The following is a 26126-nucleotide window of genomic DNA, read 5'->3' on the forward strand; positions in this document are numbered from 1 at the left end:
TAGGATGGTTGAGATAATGCCTTGGGACTGACCCATGACCTCAAATGTCTCAAACTACCTCCGGATCTACTGACCAGGTATATTTTTGGATCTATGGACTTTCTTATCCCAAATTTACTGGAGCAGGAAGGTTCTTCCTTTGTATAAAGGTGACCTAATCAGCCCCCATTTGATGATGCCAGTTGTCACAGTTGTTAACTGCACTTCTGAACCCTCCTGGGCAATTCAAGTACACCCCTTTCAGGTCTTGGGCCTCAAGCTGTCACCTCCGTTTTAGGATGGAATCACATGATTCTTCCACTCTGACCATGCCTTGGGCTGCAGAGCAGTCCCCTGTGATCAACCGTGATGACCTCATCAGGTCTGATTTATGTTCAGCACCAGCAGTCTTCCTGTCTTGAAGAGCAATGATGTTGGTATTCAGCAACCAGGGCAGGCTCTGGCTTTTTTGCCAAGCAAAAAAAAAAAACCAAAAAAACCACCAAAACTTGCAGCGTGGCTGGAGCCAGGGTGCAGGTGCTGGTGCCCCGGCTAGCGGGGGAGAGAGCGGGGGGAGAGAGAGAAGGGGGCAGCCAGGGCTTCCGTGGGGCACTGTCAGCGGCCCCAACCGCCGAGCTGCGTGCCAGGAGGGCTCCGCGCCGCAGTCGGCTGAGAGGGAAGGATGCGGCTGCCCTGCCGGGCTTGCTGCAGGGCGCTCCCTTCCTCCGCACCACCGTCCCCTACAGGGTGGCCGGAGCGGAACAAAACAAAACAAACAAACAAACAAAAAGCGGCCGTGCCGCCCTAGGATTGGGCCGAATGCCGCCTCGTACAATCCGACGCCCCAAGCACCAGCTTGCTCGGCTGGTGCCTGGAGCCGGCCCTGTCAGGAACCAAGCAGTCTTCTTAAAGCAAGGTTTTATTTATTTTGGAACAAAAGCATTTAAGAGAAAACAGATCTTAAAAAATAAGCCAGTCTCTACTCATGCCTGCTTTTCCTTAAGCCTTACCGTTCCCTAGATCTGGGAAAGCCCAGCTTTTTCAGACTCCCTCTCCAGAGCCTCTGACTATATCAGGAAGTCTCCTTGGACCGTTCTTGACAATTGACACCCCACCCACACAAGTTTTTTTAAACTGTTTATAGTCTTTCATCTTAGTTCCCAGAACTAGCAGAACAGCTGTGTCACTTTGGCCTGGAGCATGGAGCATGGAAGGATGCCATTGTCCTGTAACTGCTTCCCGGGTATTAGCTGAGAAGTTGCTTTTCAATTGCTATTGTGTTATTTTACTGCTTGTTTTCCCGATAGCCCCCATAGAGCTAGATCAATATGCTGATATACAACAACTTCACTTCACTGGCCAGGTCACATACAGTGTTTTCATAAAATTATCACATCTCCACATTGTTGAATTGTTACAGAGCATCTCCTCATCTGTCACACCAGCAACCTCAGAAGTGGAGTGACACGTTCTGATTTGCCTAGAACAGGGGTCGGCAATGTTCGGCTCGCCAGGGTAAGCACCTTAGCGGTCCGGACCAGTTTATTTACCTGCTGATGCGGCAGGTTCAGCCGATCGCGGCCCCCACTCACCGCGGTTCGCCGTCCCGGGCCAATGGGGGTGGCGGGAAGCAGCGCGGGCGAGGGATGTGCTGGCTGAGGCTTCCCGCCGCCCCCATTGGCCCGGGACGGTGAACCGCGGCCAGTGGGGGCCGCGCTCAGCCGAACCTGCCACGTCAGCAGGTAAATAAACTGGCCCGGCCTGCTAGGGTGCTTACCCTGGCGAACTGCGTGCCAAACGTTACCGACCCTTGGCCTAGAAGCTCCTGAGAGAAGTTCCAAAAGGAGGAGCTAGCCAATACACTATCATCAAAAAGCTGAAGGAAAGGAAGAAGCCTTACTGTTGGCTTGCTTTTCCCCCCTGCACTAGCTGCTGCTGCTGCAACTATCAGTTGCTGGTCTCTGGTTATGCAATGCCGCCATGCCTGACAAATCAGTCTGTGCTTCCTACACAGTTCCCACTGGCCACTGAGGAATAGGAGTCCAGCAACAGGCAATATCTACGATTTGACAGCTACAAGCAAGTAACTTTAACCAGCTAGCATGTTAGTTGATGCTAAACATCAGCAACATTAAGACCACCAGTTCATCTTTTCAACCCTGTACCAGCTTCCTGAAGCTGAATGAAAGCACAGTGGTTGTGACAACCATCCTGCATAAATATCAACCGGTTTGATTGGGTTCTGTTTTCCATTCTGTCTTAGTAGAGGGACTCATCTATCTCAGCATTTGGCGCTTGATTTTAACTCCAGCAGCTGCCTTGTAGTGTGAATGGGCGGGAGTGCTTGTGGCTAGAACCCACAGAATGTATTTGAGAATGGTACCTGTAGATTAATACCTCAAATAGCTAAATGAGTCCTAATTTAAACAGCCTTTCTCTCTAAAAGATCACACATAAGCGTTGCATGTTAATCCTGAGAAATAATGTTTTCACTTAAATTTATTATTTGACCATTTAATGTAACAAACTGTATGACCTTGCATTGTATTGGAATGTTTCATTGTAACGCTGTGATGGAAGAGGAAAAATAGCTGATAAAGCAATAGCCAATAATCTATTAGAGTTGGCATCAGAGGGGGAGTCTAACATTCCCTTCAGCAGGGGAATGATGTGGCTGGAACTGAACTAGGTCCATTGGCATTTAGACTGATAATGCTCTGTTACTTTTGGGGGTGGGAGAAAAGAGACGGCAGTAACATTGGCAGGGGTTGCAGGAGCGGGGTATCCAGCACAACTCCTACCCCATGCCGTGAGTGCAGGGGAGAGGCACAGGGGCAGGGCACTGCCCAGAGCTCTTGATAAGCTAGAGCGGCTCAGGCATTTGTACTTAGATCCAAAGGCTTGGACTGGGCAGCTGGGGCGCATGCGCAATGCCTAACTCTCGCCTATCGCGGCCGCAGGAGGCGTACACACGCCGCTTCCCAGCCAGGCAGGGGGCGCACGCGCACTTCCGAGACGCTGCTGGAAACCGGCCGCATTACGCATGCGTCTTCCCGTGAGCGCCGCGCGGCCGAGGCGCAGGCGCAATGCGGGGAATCTCGCTTCCGGCGGGGGGCCGCGCCGCCCTCTCTCCTCGTTTCCGGGGTTCGCTGATCCTGTTGCTCAGCTCCGCGCTGTCGCTGCCCGCCGAGCCAGGGGCGCCCGCCGGGATGGGCTCGGCCCTGGCGCGTGCCGCCCCGCGCCAGCAGGACCGGGGGGCCGGGCTCCGCGCTGCTCTCTGAGCCGCCGGGGGCCCGGCGCTGAGGGCCCGGCTGCGGTAAGTGCGGGGCCGTGGCAGTACCGCGCCCCGGGGCCTCCCCCACGGACCCTCCCGGCTTCCGTCCTGCCCACCTAGAGTCCCTCCCCCCGCCTTCCTCTGCCCCCCAGCTCAGCCTCCGGCCCCCGCCGCCTTGCTCTGCGCCTCCCTCTTCTCGCCCGTCTGCCCCGCTCTTGTTCCGCTCCCTCGCCATCCGCCCCGCCTGCCCCCAACCCCCAGTCCTGGTTCCTTCTCCCCCACCCCTCCCCCTTTGCTCTGCTCCCCCAGCCCCTCCCCTTATCCCCTCCCTGCTGTGCTCTGCCCCCCTTTACTCCGCTCCCCAACTCCTCCCTCTTGTTCCCTCCCTGGTGTGCTCTATCCCCTCTTTGCTCTGCTCCCTCAACCACCCCTCGTGTCTCCACCTTGTTCTGCTCCCCCCCAATCCCCATTCTTGGTTCCTTCTCCCCTGGTCCCCCTTGTTCTGCTGCCCCAACCCCTTCTCTTGTCCTTTCCCTGCTGTGCTCTGCTTCCACCTTGCTCTGCTGCCCCAACCCTATCTGCCCCTGCTTGCTGTCCTCCCTGTGTCTCCTCCTTATCTTGCCTTCTGTTCCCGCTCCCCCATCTCTCCCTGCTCTTTCCTTTCCCCACTTGCTTTTGGTCTCCGTTTTGGGGGATTCTCAGCTTGCCCCCACAACACAAGTTTCTCCTCCTCTGGAGTCCTCTTCCCTGGTCGCTGGCCAAGGCTCTCCTATTGCTTCCCTTGTTGTGGGGGGAGGCTGGGATGTGCCTTGGCACTAGGCCCTCTCCCTCCCCATGGCCCAGCCCAGGGCAGTGTCTGCATCTCATTTGTTCAGAGGGTCAGACTGGGAGGGAGCTGAGTTTAATCAATAAAACATCAGACATAACCAACTTTTCCTTCCACCCCCACATCCATTCCCAACATCCCATTATTGGTAACTACAATGAACAGAGTGTGAATGCTGTGTGTCAGAGCTGGGCTTTGCTACTCTCTTTGGCTGGTTGAGTCTGCTGGATAAAATCAATTATTCTCAGTTTCTGCAGCCATTGAATAAGAAATTAGTTTCTGAGACTTTTAATCTCATGCTGGTGCTGCGGTCTAAATTGAAAAATAAAAGGACTTGAAGTAAACAGTGCTAGCATCACAGTGAATAAAAATGGCAACTTACTTCCCCTCAGCTTACTTACATTCTAAGTAATAGAGATCTGAAACCTCTCTTAAGCAATGCACTAGTGCTGAAGTAGGTGAAGAAGTTGTTGGTGCACCACACATTCTAGTCTACAGTTTCTCAAACTTGTCTGGGCAATGCTTACTGGTGGTCCACAGAGAGCTAGCTTCTGAAATGGAGCTGCCTCTTTGTTTCCGTCTGGGAGGAACAGAACACACAAAAAGGAGAGATTAAATTAAGAGCATGCAAATAAAGACATAATTCAAGTGGAAGTGAGGTATCCACAATAAAATCATAATGAGAGCTACATTATGAAGTTGGATAACCCCTGGGGTAGGATACACTGTACTATGGTATCTAGACCCCAAGTCATGACGACTTCACTCTTCTGTGGTTTGCTGGAGATATGAATGTATAAGCATATGCCCTGATCCTGCAAATGCTTACGCGCATGCTTCAAGCACATAAGTAGTCCAATGGACTTCAATGGGATTACTTATGTGCATTCATAACAGGCTTAGAAGATCTTCTGAAATATTGACTCAGTCAGGGGATGCTGTATCTAATTTGTCAGAGTTGTAGAAAAACACTGGGACCTAGTGACTCATGACTAGATAAAATGGATGTAAAATCCCTTCAGACTAGAGTTCAGAAGCTGACAACCCTTTGTATTGAAGTAGCACATGTCAAATCATCTTACAGTTCTGTCTCTATAACTTGCTTGCTTTGACTTTGATTTCAAATACTTTGTGCTGTGTATATCTGAATAAAATAGTTCTTACCTGTGTTTTATGACGGCATTAACTGGGTTACTCCCAAGGGGAATAAATTAAAGTCTAACACAGCAATTTAGAAATTGAGGTGCTGGTGAAGCATGGAAAAGAACTAGCAGATTTTGCATGTGTGGCATGCTCAGAAGACAAAATGGTTGATGTTTTTAAATAATAATAATAATACTTGTCACGCTGTTTTAGATTAATACTGAAAATGAATAACTTGACAGGCTTGTGAAAATAGTTCAGCTTTGATCTGTGTTGACTTGTTGAGTCCTGAAAGGAAAGATTACTTCTGGGGCACATTAATTGACAGAAAAATGTGTTGCAAAGTACAGTCAGTAAATATGGCAAACCACATTCAAATGATGGTAAGGATTTAGCTTAAATTGATAAATTTGGAAGTGATAGAGCAGATACATTAAAACTTGTAATTTAAGATCTTAACACATCAACTCATTAGTAGCAAGTAGGAAATTTTTCCTGGCCATTGCTGCAGAACTTGCCCTTTTTAAAAAGGCAGTAGCTTTCTAGCCCACTGGAATGTGAACAGAGGAAGTCAGGTCTGCCTGAATCTGAAAAAATAGAGATCTGAACCATCTAAGGCCCAAATTCTACCACCAGTGCACAGCCCAGAGATGTAGTCTGTGTGGTGTTCTTCTCTATCTGGCTGCTCTGTCCTTTCTAATGTAACTCAGCTACTTGAACCTCTACTATTTAGTGGATCTATGCAGAGGTAAATCTGCTACCGCTTCCGCCAAATCCCTGCTGTGATTGAGGTCCTATGGAGGAAGTTTTTTGCATGGGTTTTCCAACTCCAGCTGTAGAAGAGTGGACTGAAATTTTGCTAGAAATGTGAACTGCCTATTCGTTTCGGTGGGTTATCAATTCTGGGCCTGTTTCTCAACTGCCTTACACCTTGGCTAATACTTTTACCTGTGTAAAGTGCTACTAAATCAGAAAGGTAGTATATTACACCCACTTTCTGCTTACTTTACACAGGTGTAAAATTGCTATAAAAGGTGCAAGGTAGTGGAGAATTGGGCCCTGTGTCTTAAACCTAGGCTGCTATAAGTGTGGAACTTCAGGAATTTCAGCCAACCCAAATCCTGTGTTGACTTTGAGCACAGGCAGTGAGTAGGTCAGAGCTTCTGGTTAATGCCTATTTGAGGATTTGACAATGGCAAATCTAAATTCTGAAAAGATGTTGGGGGTAGATGGACTCAATGAAACAATATTTTTAGCATGATAATAAATTAATGTATCTCAGTGATAGCAATGTAACTTGAATGTATCTTTATAGAGATGCATTCTCAATACTTGTTTTTATGCAGGGTATCTCAGCTGTAGTTTATGTAATGAGGGGTGACAACCTTGTGAACGTCTAATGGTAATCTTACAAAAAATGTTTTAATAGAAAAAATTCCATATAGCTGTGTTAGTAAATAATACGCTTCCTTGGTAGTGAATTGTATTGTTTAGTATTCTTTATAAGGATGGACTGTTTTAGATTCAGAAGCAGGAGAAAGAACATAGTGGTTAGAAGAATACTGCTGTCAGCAGATTTTTGTCATTTCTAAATATAAAATATTTTCATTAGTAATACATTATGTCCTTTTCTCCATTGTACTGATAACTACAACACAGCCACATTTTACTCTTTCTTGTGAGGTGGTGGAAACGTCTTCAAGGTTTAAAAAAAAAAAAAAAGTTAAAGGCCTAATCCTGTGATGTCCTGAGCTCCCTCAACTTTCATTGACTTCAGTAGGAGTTGAGGGGTTTTGTGCCCTTCTTTGCTGAGCTGATAACAGTTTTTTAACAATAATTTGTTTAGTACTTTATGTACATGAAGACGCATTCCCTGCTCCAAATAAGTTAGTCTAATAAGACAAGGCAAATGCAGTACACCAGGAAAACAGCTTAGTGAAGAAAATATTTATAAGGAGGAAGGAGAGATTGCCTGAAGTGGTTTAAGGTGGGAATAAGAGGAGACTGGGTAAGCCAAAGGGATCTAGGCCCTGATCCACAAAGGTATTTAGGCTCATAACGTCTAATGAAATCAGTGGAAGTTAGGAACCTAAATACTTTTGTGAATCTGGGCCTAAGAGAGCATTGGGAGGAAAAGTGGAGTAGGGAGACAGAAGCAGAGAGAGAAACGAATGTTAGATTTTTATAGGACTCTGCTGTGGGAAGAGGATAAAGAGGTGGCATGTGGGGGAATGGATGATGTGATCAGAGCGCAGGGAAATGAAAGATGTCTATAAGTGGCATTTGGACAGACTGGAAAAGTTGTGAGAGGCCAGAAAGGAAGAGGTTACAGTAATCAGTGCTTCAGGGAATGGTTAGGCTGGATGATATTCAAGAGAAGGAAGTTGACAGGTACTTGGGCAGGGCTTTGGATACGGAACGAGAGGAGGGAAAGGTAGGAGATGAGATGTTCATAGATTTAAAATCACATCTTAAACTTACCACGGCATCTGCAGACCTGTGAAAAACTCAACTTTGGACTCCATGTTTCACCTGTATGTGTATTAATAGAAGCACACAATGAATTTTCTTTTTGTTGGGTAAGAGGAAGAGAAACTGACTTTAGCTATCTGGGGCAGGGAGGCTGTCAGGACTTCCTGATTCTTAAGCTATCCCTGCATACTCTGTGCCACCTTTGCATTTCCTCTGTTTTGTCCAGGCCAGCGCCTACCTGAATCTTTGGTATATGTGAAAGCAGAGTAGGGGCTACCCTAACTTCCACCTGTCATAACTCCTGGGTTGCTTTTACTATTTGTTTTGAGGCTGGATTTTGTGGTATGGGTGGCAGTGTACTCAGAAATCCCACATCCCTGCCTGCCAGAGCCAGTTTAATACAGTTCAGGGTGCAGTGGAAGATGTATCTTACGGCTTGTCTACATGATGCCTTAGTGCGCATCCGGAGGCGTGTAAATTCTAATGCACACCAGCATGTCATGCATGTCAGCAGGGCCCACACAGCCCAGTTAGTGCAATAAAAGTTCCCTGGTGTATATTAATGTAGTACTGTTTTGAAATGAGACTACATTAACATGCAATAGGGAATTTTTAATACATGCAAGCAGAGTCCACATGGGGCAGTTAATGCGTGACACACTAGTGTGCATTAGAATTTGAACCTTTGCTTGTGCACCATGTAGACAAGTCCTCTGTCAAGGATTTAACAGACTTCACTGAACCATTTCAGGGACAAGCTATGCAGAGATTTACATAAACTTAAAGCTAGTTTTGTATTGTAAAGTTACCAAGTTTGTTGCTGATAGGTGATATTTATAAATACCTAGGAAATGCTATATGATTTGATAATTCTAGCTTCATTTTGCTTAATTGTTTGTTCAGAATTCTTGATGGAATGTCTTAGTGGCATTTGTAGGGGGTTACCAACATAGAGGCATGTGCAGTCATGTGATGAAGCTTTCATTGATCTTGGCACAGCTGAAGTAGCCATTTTTTTAAGCAGCGATGTTTAACTATGTTGCTTTTTGGAAGGTTGGGGGGTGAGGAAGCATTTCCTTTTTAAAGGTAAAAGGGGAAGCTTCCAATATTTCTTTCTTAAATGCATGTACCTGCTGTAGAATGAAATAATACAAAGTGGTGATAAGCAGAGACAGGCATAATAAGGACATTAGAATAGTTCTCTAAATTGTACCATGTAAATATATACTGCTACCAAAATTCACCTCTTGATCTCAGAGATGAGCCTTTACATAAGGGTCACATGGGGAGGGGAGAGAGAATCCTTTTTGAAATTCAGTTGCAGAAAACCAAGTTATTCTGTTACTGCCTAGGCTGTTACAGTGTGACCTTGAATATTGGATACCTGGAGTAAATAATAGGTGAGTCATGTGCTGAACAGTAGCTAGAGCCAGCCAGAGCTGTCTTCTTTTAACAAAGGGTCTTTCCTGGATCTTAGCGGTATAATGAAAAGTAACTTCTTATTCTACTAAAGTAGACACTGATTCTCTTTTAGTAACTTAACCTTTGTGCACAGAGAGATTTTATGTGATGCCTTAGCTTTGTCTGAGAGCTTGAGGATCAGGATTACATGTGTACCATTGTGAAGGTGAGTCTTATCAATGTCAGACAGTTGCGATCTGCTGTCCATACCTCCCATGGAATTGTATGCAGTGTCATATTCCTTCAGGTGTGAATTACTGCAGCATTTTAAACTTTGACCTTTCAAAGGCAATCTGTTGCTTTCAGTTAGCTAGAAGTCTGTTGCACCAACCCTGTGCTTTGTCTTAAGACTCGGGTGGCTTTAAGTAAATCACATTTAAGCTTTAGAAATTGACCTGTCAGCGTCTTACTGTTGTATTCTAATACTGCACGCCCTGGCTTCTCTGCAGAGATCTATTGGTGGAGTTGTTAGCACCAACTATTAAGTAGAAATGTTGAAATAGAGGTTTTTCATTTGCAGCGCCACAATCACAGCATGAATTTTATTTAAAATAAAAACTTTTCACTGTGTAACATAAAAGGAACCTAAAACAGAAAATACACTTTGATTGCTGAAGTATTTTTAATCTTCTTTGTATATTGAGGTTTTTTTCCTGTTGTTGTAAGATACCAGTGAGGGGACTTTCCAGAACGATGCTATTTCTTATAAAAAAAAAATAGTCTTGCGTGCTATACTTGGTCGTAAATCATGCTTTTTTTTTTTTACTTTTAGTGAATAACACATACATGGGTTGGGACATACTAGTTATCCCCTTTCCTTTTCCAAAAACCCTTTCTACTCTTATTGGAAGAAAGTTCTTGAGGACTACCTTGATGCAGTATCTGATATTAAATTGTGCTGCAGTGTTGCAGATGCAGCGTGTGAGGGAGTAAAGGAGTTTGTCAGCAACTATTTGTATGTAAGGAAATTGGGGACCTGGTTCAGTGCTGTGGGAAAAGCTTAAGGTTTTTAAGTAGTTGCAATAGTCATTTGTGTAATACATTTTTTTGTGATTATTAATTTTAAATGTTATTACATTGTGGCATAATCTGCAGTAATGTTGATAAAGTAGCTTTTATTTTGTAATCTCTGTCTAAGCAGCCTGGTAGTCATTTGTCTTAATGTCATTGTTATTCCAGTAATATGTCTGCAATTTGGGTTTACAGCATTTCACTAAACAAGGGACACAAATTATATGATAGATGGTATATTCCAAGGAAAAATCTCAGTTGTGCTAAGATTGATAACCAAATTGGAATCAGGTTTCATAGAATACCAGGATTGGAAGGGACCTCAGGAGGTCATCTAGTCCAACCCCTTGTTCAAAGCAGGACCAATCCCCAAACAGATTTTTGCCCCAGATCCCTAAATGGCTCCCTCAAGGATTGAACTCACAACCCTGGGTTTAGCAGGCCAATGCTCAAACCACTGAGCTATCTTCCCCCCCCCCCCATTAATTTTGATTAATCATTTGTGCAAATGGTTATCATAAATGGAACATACTGTGCATCTGTTATTTTCTGACACAAGATAAAGATTTTGAGGATTTTGGAGAAAAAAATTGTTGATTGGACTAATGCTTAATTTTAGTTTAAAGCAGAATACTTAATTTCTTGAACTGTGTACTTAGAATGTGTGAAGAGCATTGGCGGACTGAAAATCACACATTGTGACAAACACATTGGGGTAAACAAATCTGTAGTCCTGGGCAAAGCTGCGGACAACTCTAGAAGAACCCTTAGCACTTATATCTTTTGTGGCGGGAAGCGGTGGCCAGCACATCCCTTGGCCCGCACCACTTCCCGCAGCCCCCATTGGCCTGGAGCGGCGAACTGCTGCCAGTGGCAGCTGCAATCGGCCGAACCAGAGGACACGGCAGGTAAACAAACCGGCCTGGCCCGCCAAGGTGCTTACCCTGGCAGGCCACGTACCAAAGGTTGCTGATCCCTGATGTAAATGTTGATATAGCATTTTGACTTTTTAAATGTTTCACCCCCAAAGATTTGGGATGTGGCATCTTTTCACCAATGTCTATCTTTTTAGATTTGTGAAAAATGGAAGTTTAGATTGATAACGTGAGTAACCTTAAATGACCATGTGATTCACTTTACCAGCATTCTCCTTATCAATATCTACTTACATTTACATTGCAGCAAGCTGATGGTCACAGTAATAACTGTAATAACTAGTTTGCAGTGGTGTAACAGTGTTGGTCTCAGGATATGAGTGACACAAGGTAATTGTGGTAATATCTTTTCCCGGATCTGAAGAAGAGCTCTGTGTAGCTCAAAAGCTTATACCTTCCACCAACAGAGGTTGGTCCTGAAAGAGATATTACCTCACCTGTCTTGTCTCTTTCACACCAAGTAATACTTAGTAAATATAAATCGTGAGAATTAGAACAAATATAAAAAAATAAGTATATAGGCAAAACAAAAAATCCAAAAATCCCATACAATTAAGCATCTGCTTAGCTTTCAGAGGAATACACAAACTTGTTAAGAAAGAGGGGTAGAAGTTGAAAGCTGTCACTTCTTGTTTCTCCTGGAAATCTAGTGGCTTGTGTTTTCATTTTTAATAATACAAGAAAATATTGATGAAAATATGAGAAATTCTATGTAATGTGTTACAAAAACTGGCTTAATAAGGAATGGCTGTTTTGGAACGGGCTAGTTTTACTGGAGTTCTTTCACTGAATATAGGTGGTGGTTTAACATTTGATAAGTTGGGGAATAGGTAGAATATTTGTTACTACTTAGACTTATGAAGCTGAAGCGTCCAGATTAAATGGTATGACTGCTGTGTCAGGAAGCTTAAAGTGGGTGCTGTGGACTAAACTGTTCAGAAATAAACTTAGTTGCTTGTCTAAACTTCTCAGCTTTCTCTTGTCTGAACTCATACCGTAAGGATAAAGCAAAAATTAATTTAAGAATCCTTGTTACTATATTAATAACCTTTCATGGTAAGCTAAAGGTGTTTAACTACAAGCCATATGTATGGTAATTGGTACTTGCACCCAACAGAGTTGAGTTAAGGATGCTATAGATATTTTTACTCTGTCTCCTCACTGTTTTTATTGTATAGATTAACTATAAAAAGTAATACACTGCATTAGTGTATCTTAAACTGGACCACTGGTGATCTGCAGTGCACTGTTAGTTAATAGTAGCACATAGCTTCAAAAAGCACCTAATACAGTCCATTTTCTTCTAACTGTCTTGCAACATGTACATTTAAACTCAAATCAAGCAGTGAAACCATTGAGATTTTGATTGCAATATTGATTTTTTTGTCGAGCATATATTGAATATTAAGATGCATATTTACCAATGTGGCAAAATACCATAGTCTTTTGTTATTTAAATTTTCATTGGCATAGATTTTTGCATTTACATCTCTACCCTGATATAACGCAATCTGATATAACATGAATTTGGATATAACGCGGTAAAGCAGCGCTCCGGGGTGGGCGGGGCTGCGTGCTCTGGCGGATCAAAACAAGTTCGATATAATGCGTTTTCACCTATAACGCGATAAGATTTCTTGGCTCCCGAGGACAGCGTTATATCGGGGTAGAGGTGTATTAAACTGACTGCTTTGAATAAATAGGTTTGAATAATTTGTTTTATTTTCAGCTTAACCGTAAGGGGGGCATTGATCATTAGAGTAGGAAATAGTTCTAAACTTACAAAGTAACTTACCCTTTGATAACGTAAGATAGAGAACATGTTTGCCTTACCCAGATGTTACCAAATGCCTTATTGAGAGCTCCCTAACAAAAATGGCTTACCTATTACTCTGGAGGCAGAGGCCCTTTAACACACTATCTTATATTTTCACCAAACAAGAATAAAACTTGACTGATAAATGATGGAGAAATAGATCATGGTTAAAGTATGCGTATCTGGTCTGTGTAGAAAAATGGAAGAATTGCATAGCAGAACAGACTTCGCTAATTGTTTACTTCAGTTAGGTAATCAACACAGTTCCTGTTGTAGGGTTCTATATATTGATTCCATGACTGATCAGTCCTAAAATTACTTCATAATTGATATAGATTTGCATACTATACTTCTTACACTTCCAAAGTCCTTCAGTTGTAATAGATTATGCGTACTTAAAACTATTGCCCTGAAGCAACAATGCAGTTCTATCCAGTTTTTGACTGTCTTTTCAGATTACATCAGATATGACCATGTGCATATTAGAAGCCTGAAGGAAGGGCATGATGTCAAAATAACACACACAACATTTGTGAGGTATGTGGGTTTTTGTATTATGCTGAAACTTTCACCCAGGCTACATTTGTCTTTAATACAGTTGTTAAACATAAACTACAGTAACTTGAAAATGAAAGGGTCTAAAGCTAAAGTAGTTAAAATATTAAAAGAATCAATTTCTAAAGTTCTCATTTGTCTTGAAGTATAATAGGCTGGGTGAACCGTTGGTTGGGGATGTTTTTGTATGTTTTTGTTTATGATGATTTGTTTGATTTTTTTTTTTTTTTTTATGCTGCTAAAGCCTGGCTCCTGCTGAAAGATCTTTATGGATTACTTCTCATTTTTGAGTCAACATGCTCGTTTACAAGCCCTTTGAGTTTTACTGACTTTTGCTACTTTAATTTGTGTGCAACAAGTTCCAAAAGCTGTTGCATCTCTAAGTCATTATGATGGGTAAACTTCCTGACATAACACATTATGTTGTTATCCTGTTGGCGTCCTATAGAGTTTGTTTTGCCTTCCGTTCTTTGTGTCATGTTGAGATTCAACCCCCAAGTCTGAAAGCTTTGCTTCCTGCAAATTACATGTTACTTCCTTGTGATATATTCCGTTGTAAAGGTGCTTAAAAGGTGTATTAAGTAATCCTTTTATAGTCTTCTTGCTTTCCAGGGAAGTCATTTTTGTTTTCTTAATTAACATAAATTCCAGTTATCGGTCATATAGTGTATTTAAAACTTCATATTACAGCTACAAAAGAGACCCAAATGCTTGATCCTGAGAAGCAATTCAGAGTCCTAGTGATGCTAGTGGGCATATGTGTACGGGGCTGCAGTATTAACTGTACAAAATTAAAAACATTTGTTTTTAATCTGGTTGCTCAAAGGTTAAGTCATTTGGAATTGTCACTGAATATTAAACACTAGAAAGAAATACACCTTTCCTAACCAGGTTCATTTAATCGTGAATTATATGGGAGAAATAAAGTTTTTCCCAAGACATTTTCTAGAATGCAACTATCTTTACTGTCATTTGTAACTAGGACCATTTTTAATGTATTGCATTCAAATGAGAGAGGACTTTTGTATAAAAGAGAATTTACTTGACCAATAGCTTCATGATTTACTGTTGCTATGATTTAAGAACATTTACTTTGATGGAATAAATTTAATTTAGCTAATCCAAATCATAGTTACAATATGTTAATAGTGTCTGTCCTGGGAAGGAGTGGGTCTTTGATTTAGCAATCTGACACTAGAGTCAGAGGGAGGGAGTAGATGGAACATTTTTAATTAGGATAGCTAAGAATTAGCAATAAAGTCTAGAAAAATGCTGAAAAATTTATGTAACTTTGTCTGACAGCTACCACAAGTGTGAGTCCCTCAGAAATTAATTGGTAAATGTAGGCATTGTAGATTATAATTTTGAATTAACAAAGCAGTAAATATACTCAAGGTTTTGAGGTATGACTTAAAGTACCGTAAATCCCAGTGGTCATATGGAGGTTACCATTAGCGCAGAAAAAATACTGGAGACATCTGCTCAGCTGTCACCAATCAATATAATGCTTTCAAGTTTCTCTCAGATATGGCCTTTACTAGTACAGAATCAATAGCAATTTTAGGACTGAGTGTACTTCTAGGATTGCATACTATTCTTGGAACTTTGTGTTCAGACTGTAATCTGTCTCCTGTTTGTTGATAAAACTTTAATTCTACCATTCCACACTGCTAGTTATAGGTGGCTGGAAAAAATTCTGTTTTACAAGAACTTTCACGTTTTTGAACTTTGTTTTCATTCTGAATTAGCATGAAAACAAAACCTTTGGAAGGTTTTCACAAAACAGAGCTGTATCAAAACACCCCTTTTCAGATTGAAACGGTCAGGTTTTTGATATTTCTCTCCAGAAAGTCCACACTGGACCTGAGAAACCATCCTGTCAAATTTCGTCGGCAATATGACAACTCAGCAGGTTGTTGCTGTAGCTTGTAAGTTCATTGGAGACAACAGCTGTATTTAATGGGGACTTTGCCATACTGGTCAGAATTGAAAAGCAGGAGGCCCCATTTTAATGCAAGGAGAAGAATGATGTTTGGCAAGTCAACAAGACAAAAATATAGCCCGTATAAAAACCTCATATTTACCATTAAGGCTGTGATGCAACCAACAACTCTGAGGAAACGAAAGTTGGTTTGTCATCCATTTTTGCTTCATGGTGTGAAAATATTCTAGTCTACTAAGTACTGTTTTGAAAGACAAAAACAGGGAATGTGAATAGCAGGGAGAACATCTGTCTGCAAGATTAAATTGCTACTTAGAAAATTGCTGAGCATAATTCCTTAGGGGGGTTTTATTTGCCTATAGCTGTTTGTGTGACTTATCAGGAAGGCCAAGGGCTGCTCATCTTACTGTGTGAACTGATCAGAATTACTGCTGCATGGCTTATAGCAATTTTTTCTTGGAAACATATACTGTCTAAAACGAAATCATCCCCTCCCCTGTTTTTTTCTTTTTACTAACGCAGCTGCTAAAAGATTTTTACACCATAGAGTCATACCTGTTAGTGCAGCATTGCGCCTTTAGTTATACCAGTGCCATGTGCACGTAGACAAGCTCCAAGTCTGAATCTGTTCCTGTGTCGACAATGATGCCTCAAGTATTGTCATCAGATGAAAACATTTCAGTCCTTCACGTTCTGGAGTAGCCCACACTCCCTGCGTAAATGGTTTACCAATACAGACTTAATCATTAACCTCTTTAAACTAAGAGCCCCTCCACGGGCACAAGCTAGAGGACCCGAAATAGCTTACCTGAACTAGGAAAAGGCAGAAAATGGTTTGAGGAGGCTTTACAGGTCACTTCAATTCATTTTATTTCCCCTGGAATAACATTAAGTTTACATGGAATTTCAATACTGCAGTCTCCTCTCCTGTTTCAGAAACTTGGTGTATTTCAAGGCATCAAGAAGGAAGCAATAAACACACTGTTTTATTTGACTGTTTATGGTAAATGATTTTTCATTCTTAATGCTAACATTTCATAAGACATCAGGATATAAATGAGTATTAGGACTTGTTGTAGAATGTCACAATTTTAACTTTCTGGAATTGTGTAGATATGCGCTTTATTTTATTTAATTCTGTGAACAAGCAATGAAAACCTATTAGGTTCTAAGGTGTTACCCTCTGCTTAATAGATTGGCCTTTTCTACAGGGTCTGCGGTCACTTCGTTATGACTAAAAAAAGTACTTGAAATGGTTTGCAGCTATGACTTTAAGTACGACACAAAATTGCAGGAGAACTTTGACTTTCCTGTGCTCCAGAGCAGGAGAATCTGATTACACCTGCTCATGCCATGAAGTTTCACTTATATTTTTAAAAGTTAACAACTGTCACTGCTGGGAAAGGAATGTGAAACTGACCAGACAAGCATAGTGTTTCTGGTATCAGAGCAAAAAGGATATTCATAGGAATTACCATTCTGGGCTAGAACAATGGTCTATTTAATCCACTATGCCAGTGGTTCTCAAAGCTGGTCCGCCGCTTGTTCAGGGAAAGCCCCTGGCGGGCTGGGCCAGTTTGTTTACCTGCCACCCCCATTGGCCTGGAGTGGCGAACCGCGGCCAGTGGGAGCCGCGATTGGCTGAACCTGCGGACTCGGCAGGTAAACAAACTGGCCCGGCCCACCAGGGGCTTTCCCTGAACAAGCAGCGGACCGGCTTTGAGAATCACTGCACTATACTATCTCAGACAGTGGTCATGTTTCAGAGGAAGATATGAGGAAACCCTAAAGTGGGAGATTTTGGAATTATCTGCTTGTAGAGGCAGTTTCTTTCTAATCACCTTGGTTGATCAGGTTTATACCCGGAAGCATGAGGATTTATGTCCCTTCCAAGTTTTGGGGGTTTTAATCCACAGTAATGTATCACTGGATACACTGCATATGAACATGGGCAAGTTCATGCTTCCTGTAATCTTTACTCTATTGTGGTAATAAAGGCAGCAAAAAAGATAATGCATCTCTCTCCAACCCTTTTCTCACTATTTGCACAGGATGGGTGGCAGAAATCTCCTCATATTTAAAACCCTTCTGAAAAATATGGATTAAAAATTCCTCCTCAACTCAAACTTGCAGTGTTTCCAGAAAAATGAAATTAAAATCAATATACTTCCCCTCCTTTTAAAGTAATGGGTTAAATAAGGGAATTGGTATTTTAAATTACTGATATTTTTAAATGGAAGGAAAATGCCTCAAAGAAAACCAGCCTCACGATTTTACACACACAACTAGATTTTGCCACCAGAAAATATGACAAATTTGTACATAAATCTCCAGTCTCTGTATTTTCCTTAATTTTCCATGCATTTTGTTTTTAAATAGATGATATGGTTTCATCTTGGGCCAGTGTACTAAAATCAGCTTGTCCTCTTACCATCCTTGTAGCATTCAGAATCTTAGTTCTACTTGTGATTTAACCTTAGTCCAAGTGACAGATTATCCATAAGGAATATTAAAGCTTCTTTTGATATTCATGCAAATTAAGAGACTCCTCCCTGAATTTTTTCTCTTTAGAAATGTGTGTATTACACATGTGACTCATACTGATTATACAAATCTCCTTATTCTTTTGTAGACAGCTGATTGCATATACCAGAAGTGTATATAGTCTGTCATCAATACTGACAGTGCATGAGGAGAGATGGGACTTGCAAAAATTACAGAAGTCTTGCAATTAGAGTAAATATTTTTAGAAATAATAAGTTTTCAATAAATAACTTACAAAATTGCAGCTAAGGACTTGTAAATGAGTGTCTTCAATTACTTACAGAACATTCCAGCTTGAAACAATCATAGAATGTGAATTCGTAATTGCTTGTTTTGCTTATTGTGTCATAACAATAAAAGTTGACATCTATTTTTCATGGCTTATTTGTGCATAAACATCGTCTCTCCATCTTTCTTCAGGGCAAGTCCAGAAAACCATGCAGTCATCGGGGCACAGATTCCGGGACATTGAGCACCATCCCCTCCTTGCTGAAAATGACAGCTATGATTCTTCTTCATCGGAAGCCGATATGGCAGACAGGGTTTGGTTCATCCGTGATGGCTGTGGCATGGTCTGTGCTGTGATGACGTGGTTTCTGGTTGTCTATGCAGACTTTGTAGTGACTTTTGTCATGTTGCTGCCTTCCAAAGACTTCTGGTACTCTGTGATCAATGGTGTTCTTTTTAACTGTTTGGCAGTGCTAGCTCTGTCGTCTCATCTGAGAACTATGCTAACTGATCCTGTAAGTATATGATTATCTCTTGAAATTGGGTCATTCTCTCATGTTTAGTCAGTTGCAGAGAATAAAGTAAGCAACTCTGAGTTCTCTTTTATAGATAGGTAGGGTCTATCTCCTGCTGCTAGGATAATTCTTTTGGTTGCAAATCTTGAAACTGATTGAAGCAGAGGTTGGTCTCAATCTCCAGCCTTTTGTTCTTTTATGGTATCATAAACAAGTCTTGAGCTGAGTGAAAAACAAAGCAGAAACTGTTGAAAACTGCAAGGGAAAGGAAGACACATGGGAAGTGTAGGGTCACTTGTTAAATATTTACTATTCAAGTCCATTATAGAAGATCATTAAAATGCCTCTTTTGTTTTGTAACTTTGTTTGTTTCATAGTTATATTATCAAATCTAGATAACTTTATAAAAGTTATTTGATTCCAGGTGATGTGGTAAGAAAATCTTCTGCTTTTGATGAATAGAAAAAGTTAAAGGTTTTCAAAAGTATCTATGCCACTCATGAAAATCTGACTCCTCTCTAAGACTTGTTGATATAAACTGATAGGCAATAACATTTACCAGAGTTTGTTGACCTGACAGTTAAAATTTGGAGTAAGTTGATCAATGTAGAGGGGAGACTTAGGACCAGGGCTCATTTGACATTATGGATATTTTTCTCTCAATAAATCTAAGGTTAAAATGTTATGAATATTTTTATGTTATTGAATAAGTTAATGAGATTAGCAGAAAGATTAAATTATTAGTGTTCTTATAAGACTCAATGTAGTTTTACCTAGTTTTCAATAGGAAACAAACATTTGGAAAAATAAGCTATCACTTCCTGTAAAAAGTATAATTCAGTTAAACTAAAAGCTTTCATCACAGTATGACTACTTACAACTTTAAAATATATCGTTTGTATACAGAGTACATCCAAAAATCTAAAATTACTTTGGAAATCTTGCTATGAAAACTAAATTAAGCAGTTACATCTTCACAATCTTAAAATGGTTTTTGATGTAGTTAAGTGGGATTAATGGTAAATAAGTCTGTTCCTTGCTACCGAAAATGATTCTGCAAGGTAAAAATTACAAATTGCCACAGTTTTACTGCCACACAAAATTTGAATTAACATATGCGAATACATTTTAGAATACATTTCTGTCAACATGCCTACTAATAGCTTTATGGCAGCCTAAATGGTGTATTTTCAACTATTGCTATAACAATGTACCTATTTCCAGTTCAGTAGCAGTTGTGCTTATAACTAGTTGTCTAAAAATTATATTCTTCAATTTCTGGGTTAACTCTTGTATGGTGGAACTGGTGGCAAGATAGTGTTTAGTATAAAATGTCATCCTTAGAAATAGTAGTGAGTATCTTGCTATAAAAGCCTTGACACTGACCTCTAAACGGTGAATTTGGTGGTGTCTCAGCTCTATACTGAAGCCTGTGGGATTTGCAGTGTCATGGGAAATCTCACTGCTTAACTACTGGAGCATGGTGAATGAGTGGACTTTGACGTGTTTAAATTGAGATTATAATGCTCCTCACCAGTTCAGGTCTTTGCAGCTTTTTATCATTCATTATAGCAAGTATTCACTGCTCAGTTTTAAAACACACTTAATTTCCAAAGTTCTGTTAGTAAGCAAGCCCAGTCTACATAAAACTAAAATTTTGAATTGGTATTGTAAACTATAAACTGATTGGACTGGATTTGTTAGAGTTCATATACAAAAAAAGAGTTTTTATTGAGGTGCGGGGGGGGGGGTGGAGAGACACACCTATGGTGCTCCAAGAAGTGATTTTGGCAATTCAGTAAAGGGTGCTAGTGCCTGAGTAGTTCTGAGCCCACACCCAGTGATGAAAGATTCTTTCTTGAAGCCAATGCATTAAACAAGGCCTTCTTGAAGAACCAGTTAGTGTGTTTATGGGTGTGTTAAGCACCGATTATTAACAATACCTAAGACCTTGAGACCCAAGATATTGTTTATAGACAAAGTATGTCTTAATCTGTTTCACTTAATGTACTTCCGATATTACCAAAAAAAAAAAGCTGTGTAGTAGAAACTGTTGACTTAAATAAGAGTAAAGGAAAATTAGAATAAAGTGTCTCTCAAAATTCATAAGAAGTATAACATTACATTTGAAGACAAATAGATTTTATTATCTTATAACCATGAGAATTTCATCAAAAGTAAACTGGCTACAGTTTTGAGATTATAAAAGTCATAATCTTTCCAATGTTTGTAACTGGAATCAAGTATTATTGTCTTTATTTGTGATTACTTGTTAATTCAGCAAAATGGCAAAGACATGAGATCAAGTACACTTTGATAGTTACGCTTATGAATGAATGAAATTAGTGGAAAAGAGGTGGAAGGGTTTTTTTTCTTTTTTTCTTTAGAACTAACTAAATCATCTCTTAGGTTTTGTCTTCAGTGTAGTGTTAATTCCATTTTGCCTACCTTGAATGAGAATGGTCACACTCGTAAACGATGTTTGAGCAGCAGAGAGTTGTGGAGTCTGCTCAGCATTACTAGCTCCAGCATCAACATGCCCCCTGATGGGCCAGTTAGCTCAAGTGTACAGAATCACTTAACTTGAGCTAGAGCTTTTTGTATGTAACAGGTGTCTGGTTAGGAGCAACACTAAGGGCTGGTCTTCACTGTGGGGAGTTCGGGAGATCAATGCTGCTGCAATCAATGCAGCAGGGGTCAATTTAGTGGATCTAGTGAAGACCCACTAAATCGACGGCAGAGCACTCTCCAGTTGACCCCGGTACACCACCTCTCTGAGAAGAGTAAGGTAAGTCGACCGGAGAGTGCCTCCCATCGATGCAGCACAGTGAAGACACCGGGGTAAGTAGACCTAAGCTACCTTATTCACGTAGCTAGAGTAGCGTAATGTAGGTCAACTTACCCCAGTAGTGAAGGCAAGCCCTAAGTTATACCTTGAGTTAATACTGTAGTGAAGAGAAGCCATAGAATGTGAAACATTGGGGTGTGGACATAGGTTGACAAAACATTCTGCTTCAGTGGAAATTCCCTCCTACTGAACAGGAGGGAAATACCCATTCCTGTGTTAAGATCTGGCAAAGCTCAGTTTTCTCTCCAGGCAATTAAATCGTTTAAGTAACCTGGTCTTTTTACTAGATTGTGTAAATGAGAATCACATCACAAACATTGCAAAGACTGACAATAACAGGCTCCAAATACAACTACTCTTTTCCTGATACTTCTGCATCATCACCCAGAAAATCAGCCTTTCATTAGTGTGTTCTGAGTGTAGAAAAAACAAGCAGCACATTCCCCATTTTTAGAAAACGGGTTGGAGGGAGCCTGAGTGAATTTTTACCACGTAACACCTTTGCTCTTGTCACACACACTCCACACTTCCTTCATATAAATCCTTTTGATTTCATTCTAGCAGTTTGACTAAACCCTTAAAGGCAGAACAATCCAAAGCAAAAGCTTTCAAACTGTTCTTGGTTCACTCTGGGCCTCTTAGTAACGTCAATAGCTGATTGCCCTAGCTTTTGGGCCTCAGAATAGTTAACCTACTATATATACGTAAAAGGAGGCATGTCCCTTTCCTGATTTGCTCACTTACAACAAATCTTTTCAACCCTAAGCAAAGCTTCTGACTGCAGTTTTGACATTTGTAGGTAAAGATCATGGATTCTATCCAAGTTTGTGGTAGTTCAGTTGAAACTGAACTGGGACTAATGGGTTGTGGTTTCTCTGGATGACGTTCAGCCTTATGCTTGGCCTGTTTTGATCAAACTGATTTAGGAAATTTTGCTGAGTGCAGGTTCCTATAAGAGGAAAATAATGTCTGTGCTAAAATGGGCTTAGTGTGAAAAACATTTTATATTTAATACACTCGGTATTAATGTTGAATAGTCAAACCTGTTCAAATCTGCTGTTAAAAAGTGATTTTAAAAAGTGTTATCTTTCCTAATTTAAGATGATTTCTTCTCTCACTCTGTTTTAAATATTTAGGGGGCTGTACCAAAAGGAAATGCCACTAAAGAATACATGGAGAGTTTGCAGCTGAAACCAGGGGAAGTGATCTACAAATGTCCAAAATGCTGTAGTATCAAACCAGAACGTGCACATCATTGCAGGTATATCATTATTTTCTTTAAAGTAAACATAAAGATATTTGAAAGTGAAATTCTAAAAAAAAGTGTAAAGTAACTAATGAACATGGTCTGCAGGTTTCTTGCTTTGATTTAATGAAAGTTTTGCAGACTTTGTACTACAAAACTGTGTGTATATTTGTCTAAACTTCAGGTGGAGCAGGGAAGAAGCCTAAAAGTTTTAAAAGCTCTCGTTGCTATTTGGTAAATTTTGCTGTAGAACAGAAAGTTTTTCCTCTTATCATTTACTCCTTTAGCTAAAACCTTAAAAAAAAAAAAAAATCTTTTATATACTGGTTTTACTTTGATATTGGATTCTGGAGTTATTGTTTCAGTCATTTTAAATGAAGAAATTAATTTCAAGTACATTTGAAATGGCCACCTCAATGTGTGCTCTTCCTGAAACTTCGAAAAGGTCTGTTCAAAATGACACGTTCCTGAGCATGTGGATTGACTATTCGGTTGTTGTTTTTTTCCTAGGCAGCATGCATAAACAGTTTGTTAAACCAATTAAATATTCTTCAGTTCATTGGAGAATGTTCTGAGTAATGAAAGATGTGATTATCATAATCTTGATTAGGATGTTGTATAAAATATAGTAAATCGATCTACTTTAAATTCACTCTGTTCCTTTTAGCTTGAAGGCATATTTTAGATGTACCTGTAATGTTCAACCACTGGAAAGATTAACTTAAATGTGTCTGTCTCTATGTAACTAAGAGACTTGTCAATATTTGTATACTATGTGTGCATGTTTATATACACAGAGCTACATGTGTGTAATGTTTTTAATAGCACTTCTCTGTATAGAGTAAGGCATATCCAGCTGTGTAATATATTGACAGTTTCTGCTCACCTAAAGGATGCGAGTGAACTTTTGTTGGAACTCTAAAATGCAAATCATTATGGAAATGACTGTAAAAAAATCTGCAATTGATATAAATTATCTGTTTTGTCACTCTAGTGGTAAGGTTATGGTTGAGAAGTCACTTCCATTATAAGCTGTCTGTCTTGGAGCTGAAATCTTGTTCTTATCTTAGATGTAAATTTTGTTTTAGTATGTGGAGTGGGGAGGACTTCAGATGAGACTTCATACATGTTCTTTATACACAGAATTCAAATGCCTTTTGTTTTTAAACCTAACAAGGGCTTGGCCTGTAAGGAATGGTGCTTGTGAGGCTCAGAGCCTTTGATGATTTCAATTTTAAGTACTTGTGGCACCTTAGAGACTAACAAATTTATTAGAGCATAAGCTTTTGTGGACTACAGCCCACTTCTTCGGATGCATATGCGAAGTGGGCTGTAGTCCACGAAAGCTTATGCTCTAATAAATTTGTTAGTCTCTAAGGTGCCACAAGTACTCCTGTTCTTTTTGCGGATACAGACTAACACGGCTGCTACTCTGAAACCTGTCAATTTTAAGTGTTTTCTTTAAGCAATATGATTGTATTCTTTTCAGAAGGTTACAATTTTTTACTTTCCCTTACTTTGGCAAGCTCATAGGTCAGATGTTCCAGATAGCCACAAGCATTGTTTAGTCATCAGACAGTAGAACAGGAGCCAAGAAGTGCATCTCCTAGCCTGGTTCCTGGAAATCTGTCTCCCAAGTTCCTCTATAACTGGCTCTTTATTGGACTTAATCTCTGCCTTAGCCTACCTATTAAATAGATTGTAATGGTAAAGCACTTTTTAGACCTTCGATTGAAAGGTACTCATGACTATTTTGGTGTCTCTAGGAGTCGTTTTTTTTTTACATGCAAAAAATACTATGGAAATGCTATGATAGCATTAAGATTGAAAATTTAATTGCACAGATCAGGAAAACAACTTTCAAAGCATCCATAACTTGGGGTGGATATGTAGGTTAACACTATATAGGAATAGAAAATGCTCTTGTTAAAAAGGGCAAGCAAGCTTACTTTTGGGAATCATAACTGAAATTGTAATCACATAATAGAGAAAAGTTTCTAACACTGTATTATTTTTCTAAATTCGAGTCTTTAGTGAGTGTTGTTACTTTGGTTGCTTCCTTGGGATGGTTTTAAACTAAACCTATCTGAATATATTTATTGATAATACACCAGAACTATTCATTTGTTACTGTTGAAGTTGAAGAGATTTAATTAGGAAAATGAAAAATATTTATTACTTAAATGGGCAGTTTGGGGAAAGACAGCAACAAAAGTAGCAACAGTTTTATGTTGCACTGTAGAATGTTGAGATTTTGATTGGAATCTTTTGCAACTAACTTCAAGAGAAATGTTGGCTGATAGCCCTTAGGTCTAACAAAGAGATGTGGTGAGAGATTTCTGGAATTTGTCCAACAGACAAAACCACACACACAAAAAGCAGATATAATTTGAAGGCATGCGTTGAACAGCCCATTGGTACTGGTCCAGCAGTGGAAAAGATGATACTACATCTGAATGTATGTTATATATCATATGCTGCTCCTGATTGAATCTTTTGTAATTTAATGATATGGATAGATTTTATTTCTGAGAAATGAAAGGGAATTGACAATTTACAAATCAAGTTTAGACTGTTCTCTGAAGCATTTTGCCTGTGCGCACATGTTCAGTATATTTGATGGACCTGCGTGGGTAGTAAAACAGCTGTGAAAATTTCTGGGGGGATTGAAAATCTCCCTTTTTGCAGATATTAGGTCAACTTTTCTATATTCTGAACCAGATTTACACTTTGGATATCTGTAAGATGAACTAGGTACTTTCTGCCAAATTTTGCTTCTGGCTGTTTTTTTACCTTGAATCTGGAAAGGATTGAAGCTCTACTTACATGGTGTACTCGTAGCTACAGGGTTATTAAAAAATAAAAAACACACACAATTGGATGTACACATTTATCCTTTTTGGAGCATGGCAATATTCATTTTAGTGGGTATGAAACAAGTCTTTTCTAGAAAGTTATTTACACTCTCAGAAGTCATGGCATAAATTTTTTTGAAGAAAACATATTGCTCTAAATTGGTAAACCACAACAGACAAAACTAGTTAAGACCTTTGCTTTTTTCCCTTCAGCTTTCATTAAATTCTGCATATTAATTTTTGGCTGAGACATACTACGTGTTCTTTCCTACAGTGAAATTTAAGATCCTTTTAAAAAAAAAAAATAAGTGCCTATTTCTCTCTCCCCTTCCTCCCTCCAAGTATTTGCAAGCGATGTATTCGAAAGATGGATCATCACTGTCCCTGGGTGAATAATTGTGTAGGAGAGAAAAACCAGAGGTTTTTCGTGCTGTTTACGGTGAGTACAGATTACCAACAAATTGTTCTAAATATGA

At 40.1% G+C, this 26126-nt stretch overlaps 1 protein-coding gene across 1 annotated transcript in view; it reads left to right on the forward strand.

Annotated features, from left to right (window-relative positions):
• The first annotated feature begins 3084 nt into the window (after window positions 1-3084).
• ZDHHC7 (zinc finger DHHC-type palmitoyltransferase 7) overlaps window positions 3085-26126 on the forward strand; it is a 33135-nt gene continuing 10093 nt past the window's right edge. Inside the window, exons 1-5 of the mRNA XM_034788318.1 lie at window positions 3085-3295; window positions 13373-13454; window positions 18379-18701; window positions 22686-22810; window positions 25993-26089. Coding sequence (XP_034644209.1) covers window positions 18396-18701; window positions 22686-22810; window positions 25993-26089 — 528 coding nt within the window. The 5' untranslated portion in view covers window positions 3085-3295; window positions 13373-13454; window positions 18379-18395. The remainder of the gene's footprint in view (window positions 3296-13372; window positions 13455-18378; window positions 18702-22685; window positions 22811-25992; window positions 26090-26126) is intronic.

Source organism: Trachemys scripta, chromosome 13, assembly GCF_013100865.1.
Source record: "Trachemys scripta elegans isolate TJP31775 chromosome 13, CAS_Tse_1.0, whole genome shotgun sequence".
Lineage (NCBI taxonomy): Eukaryota > Metazoa > Chordata > Testudines > Emydidae > Trachemys > Trachemys scripta.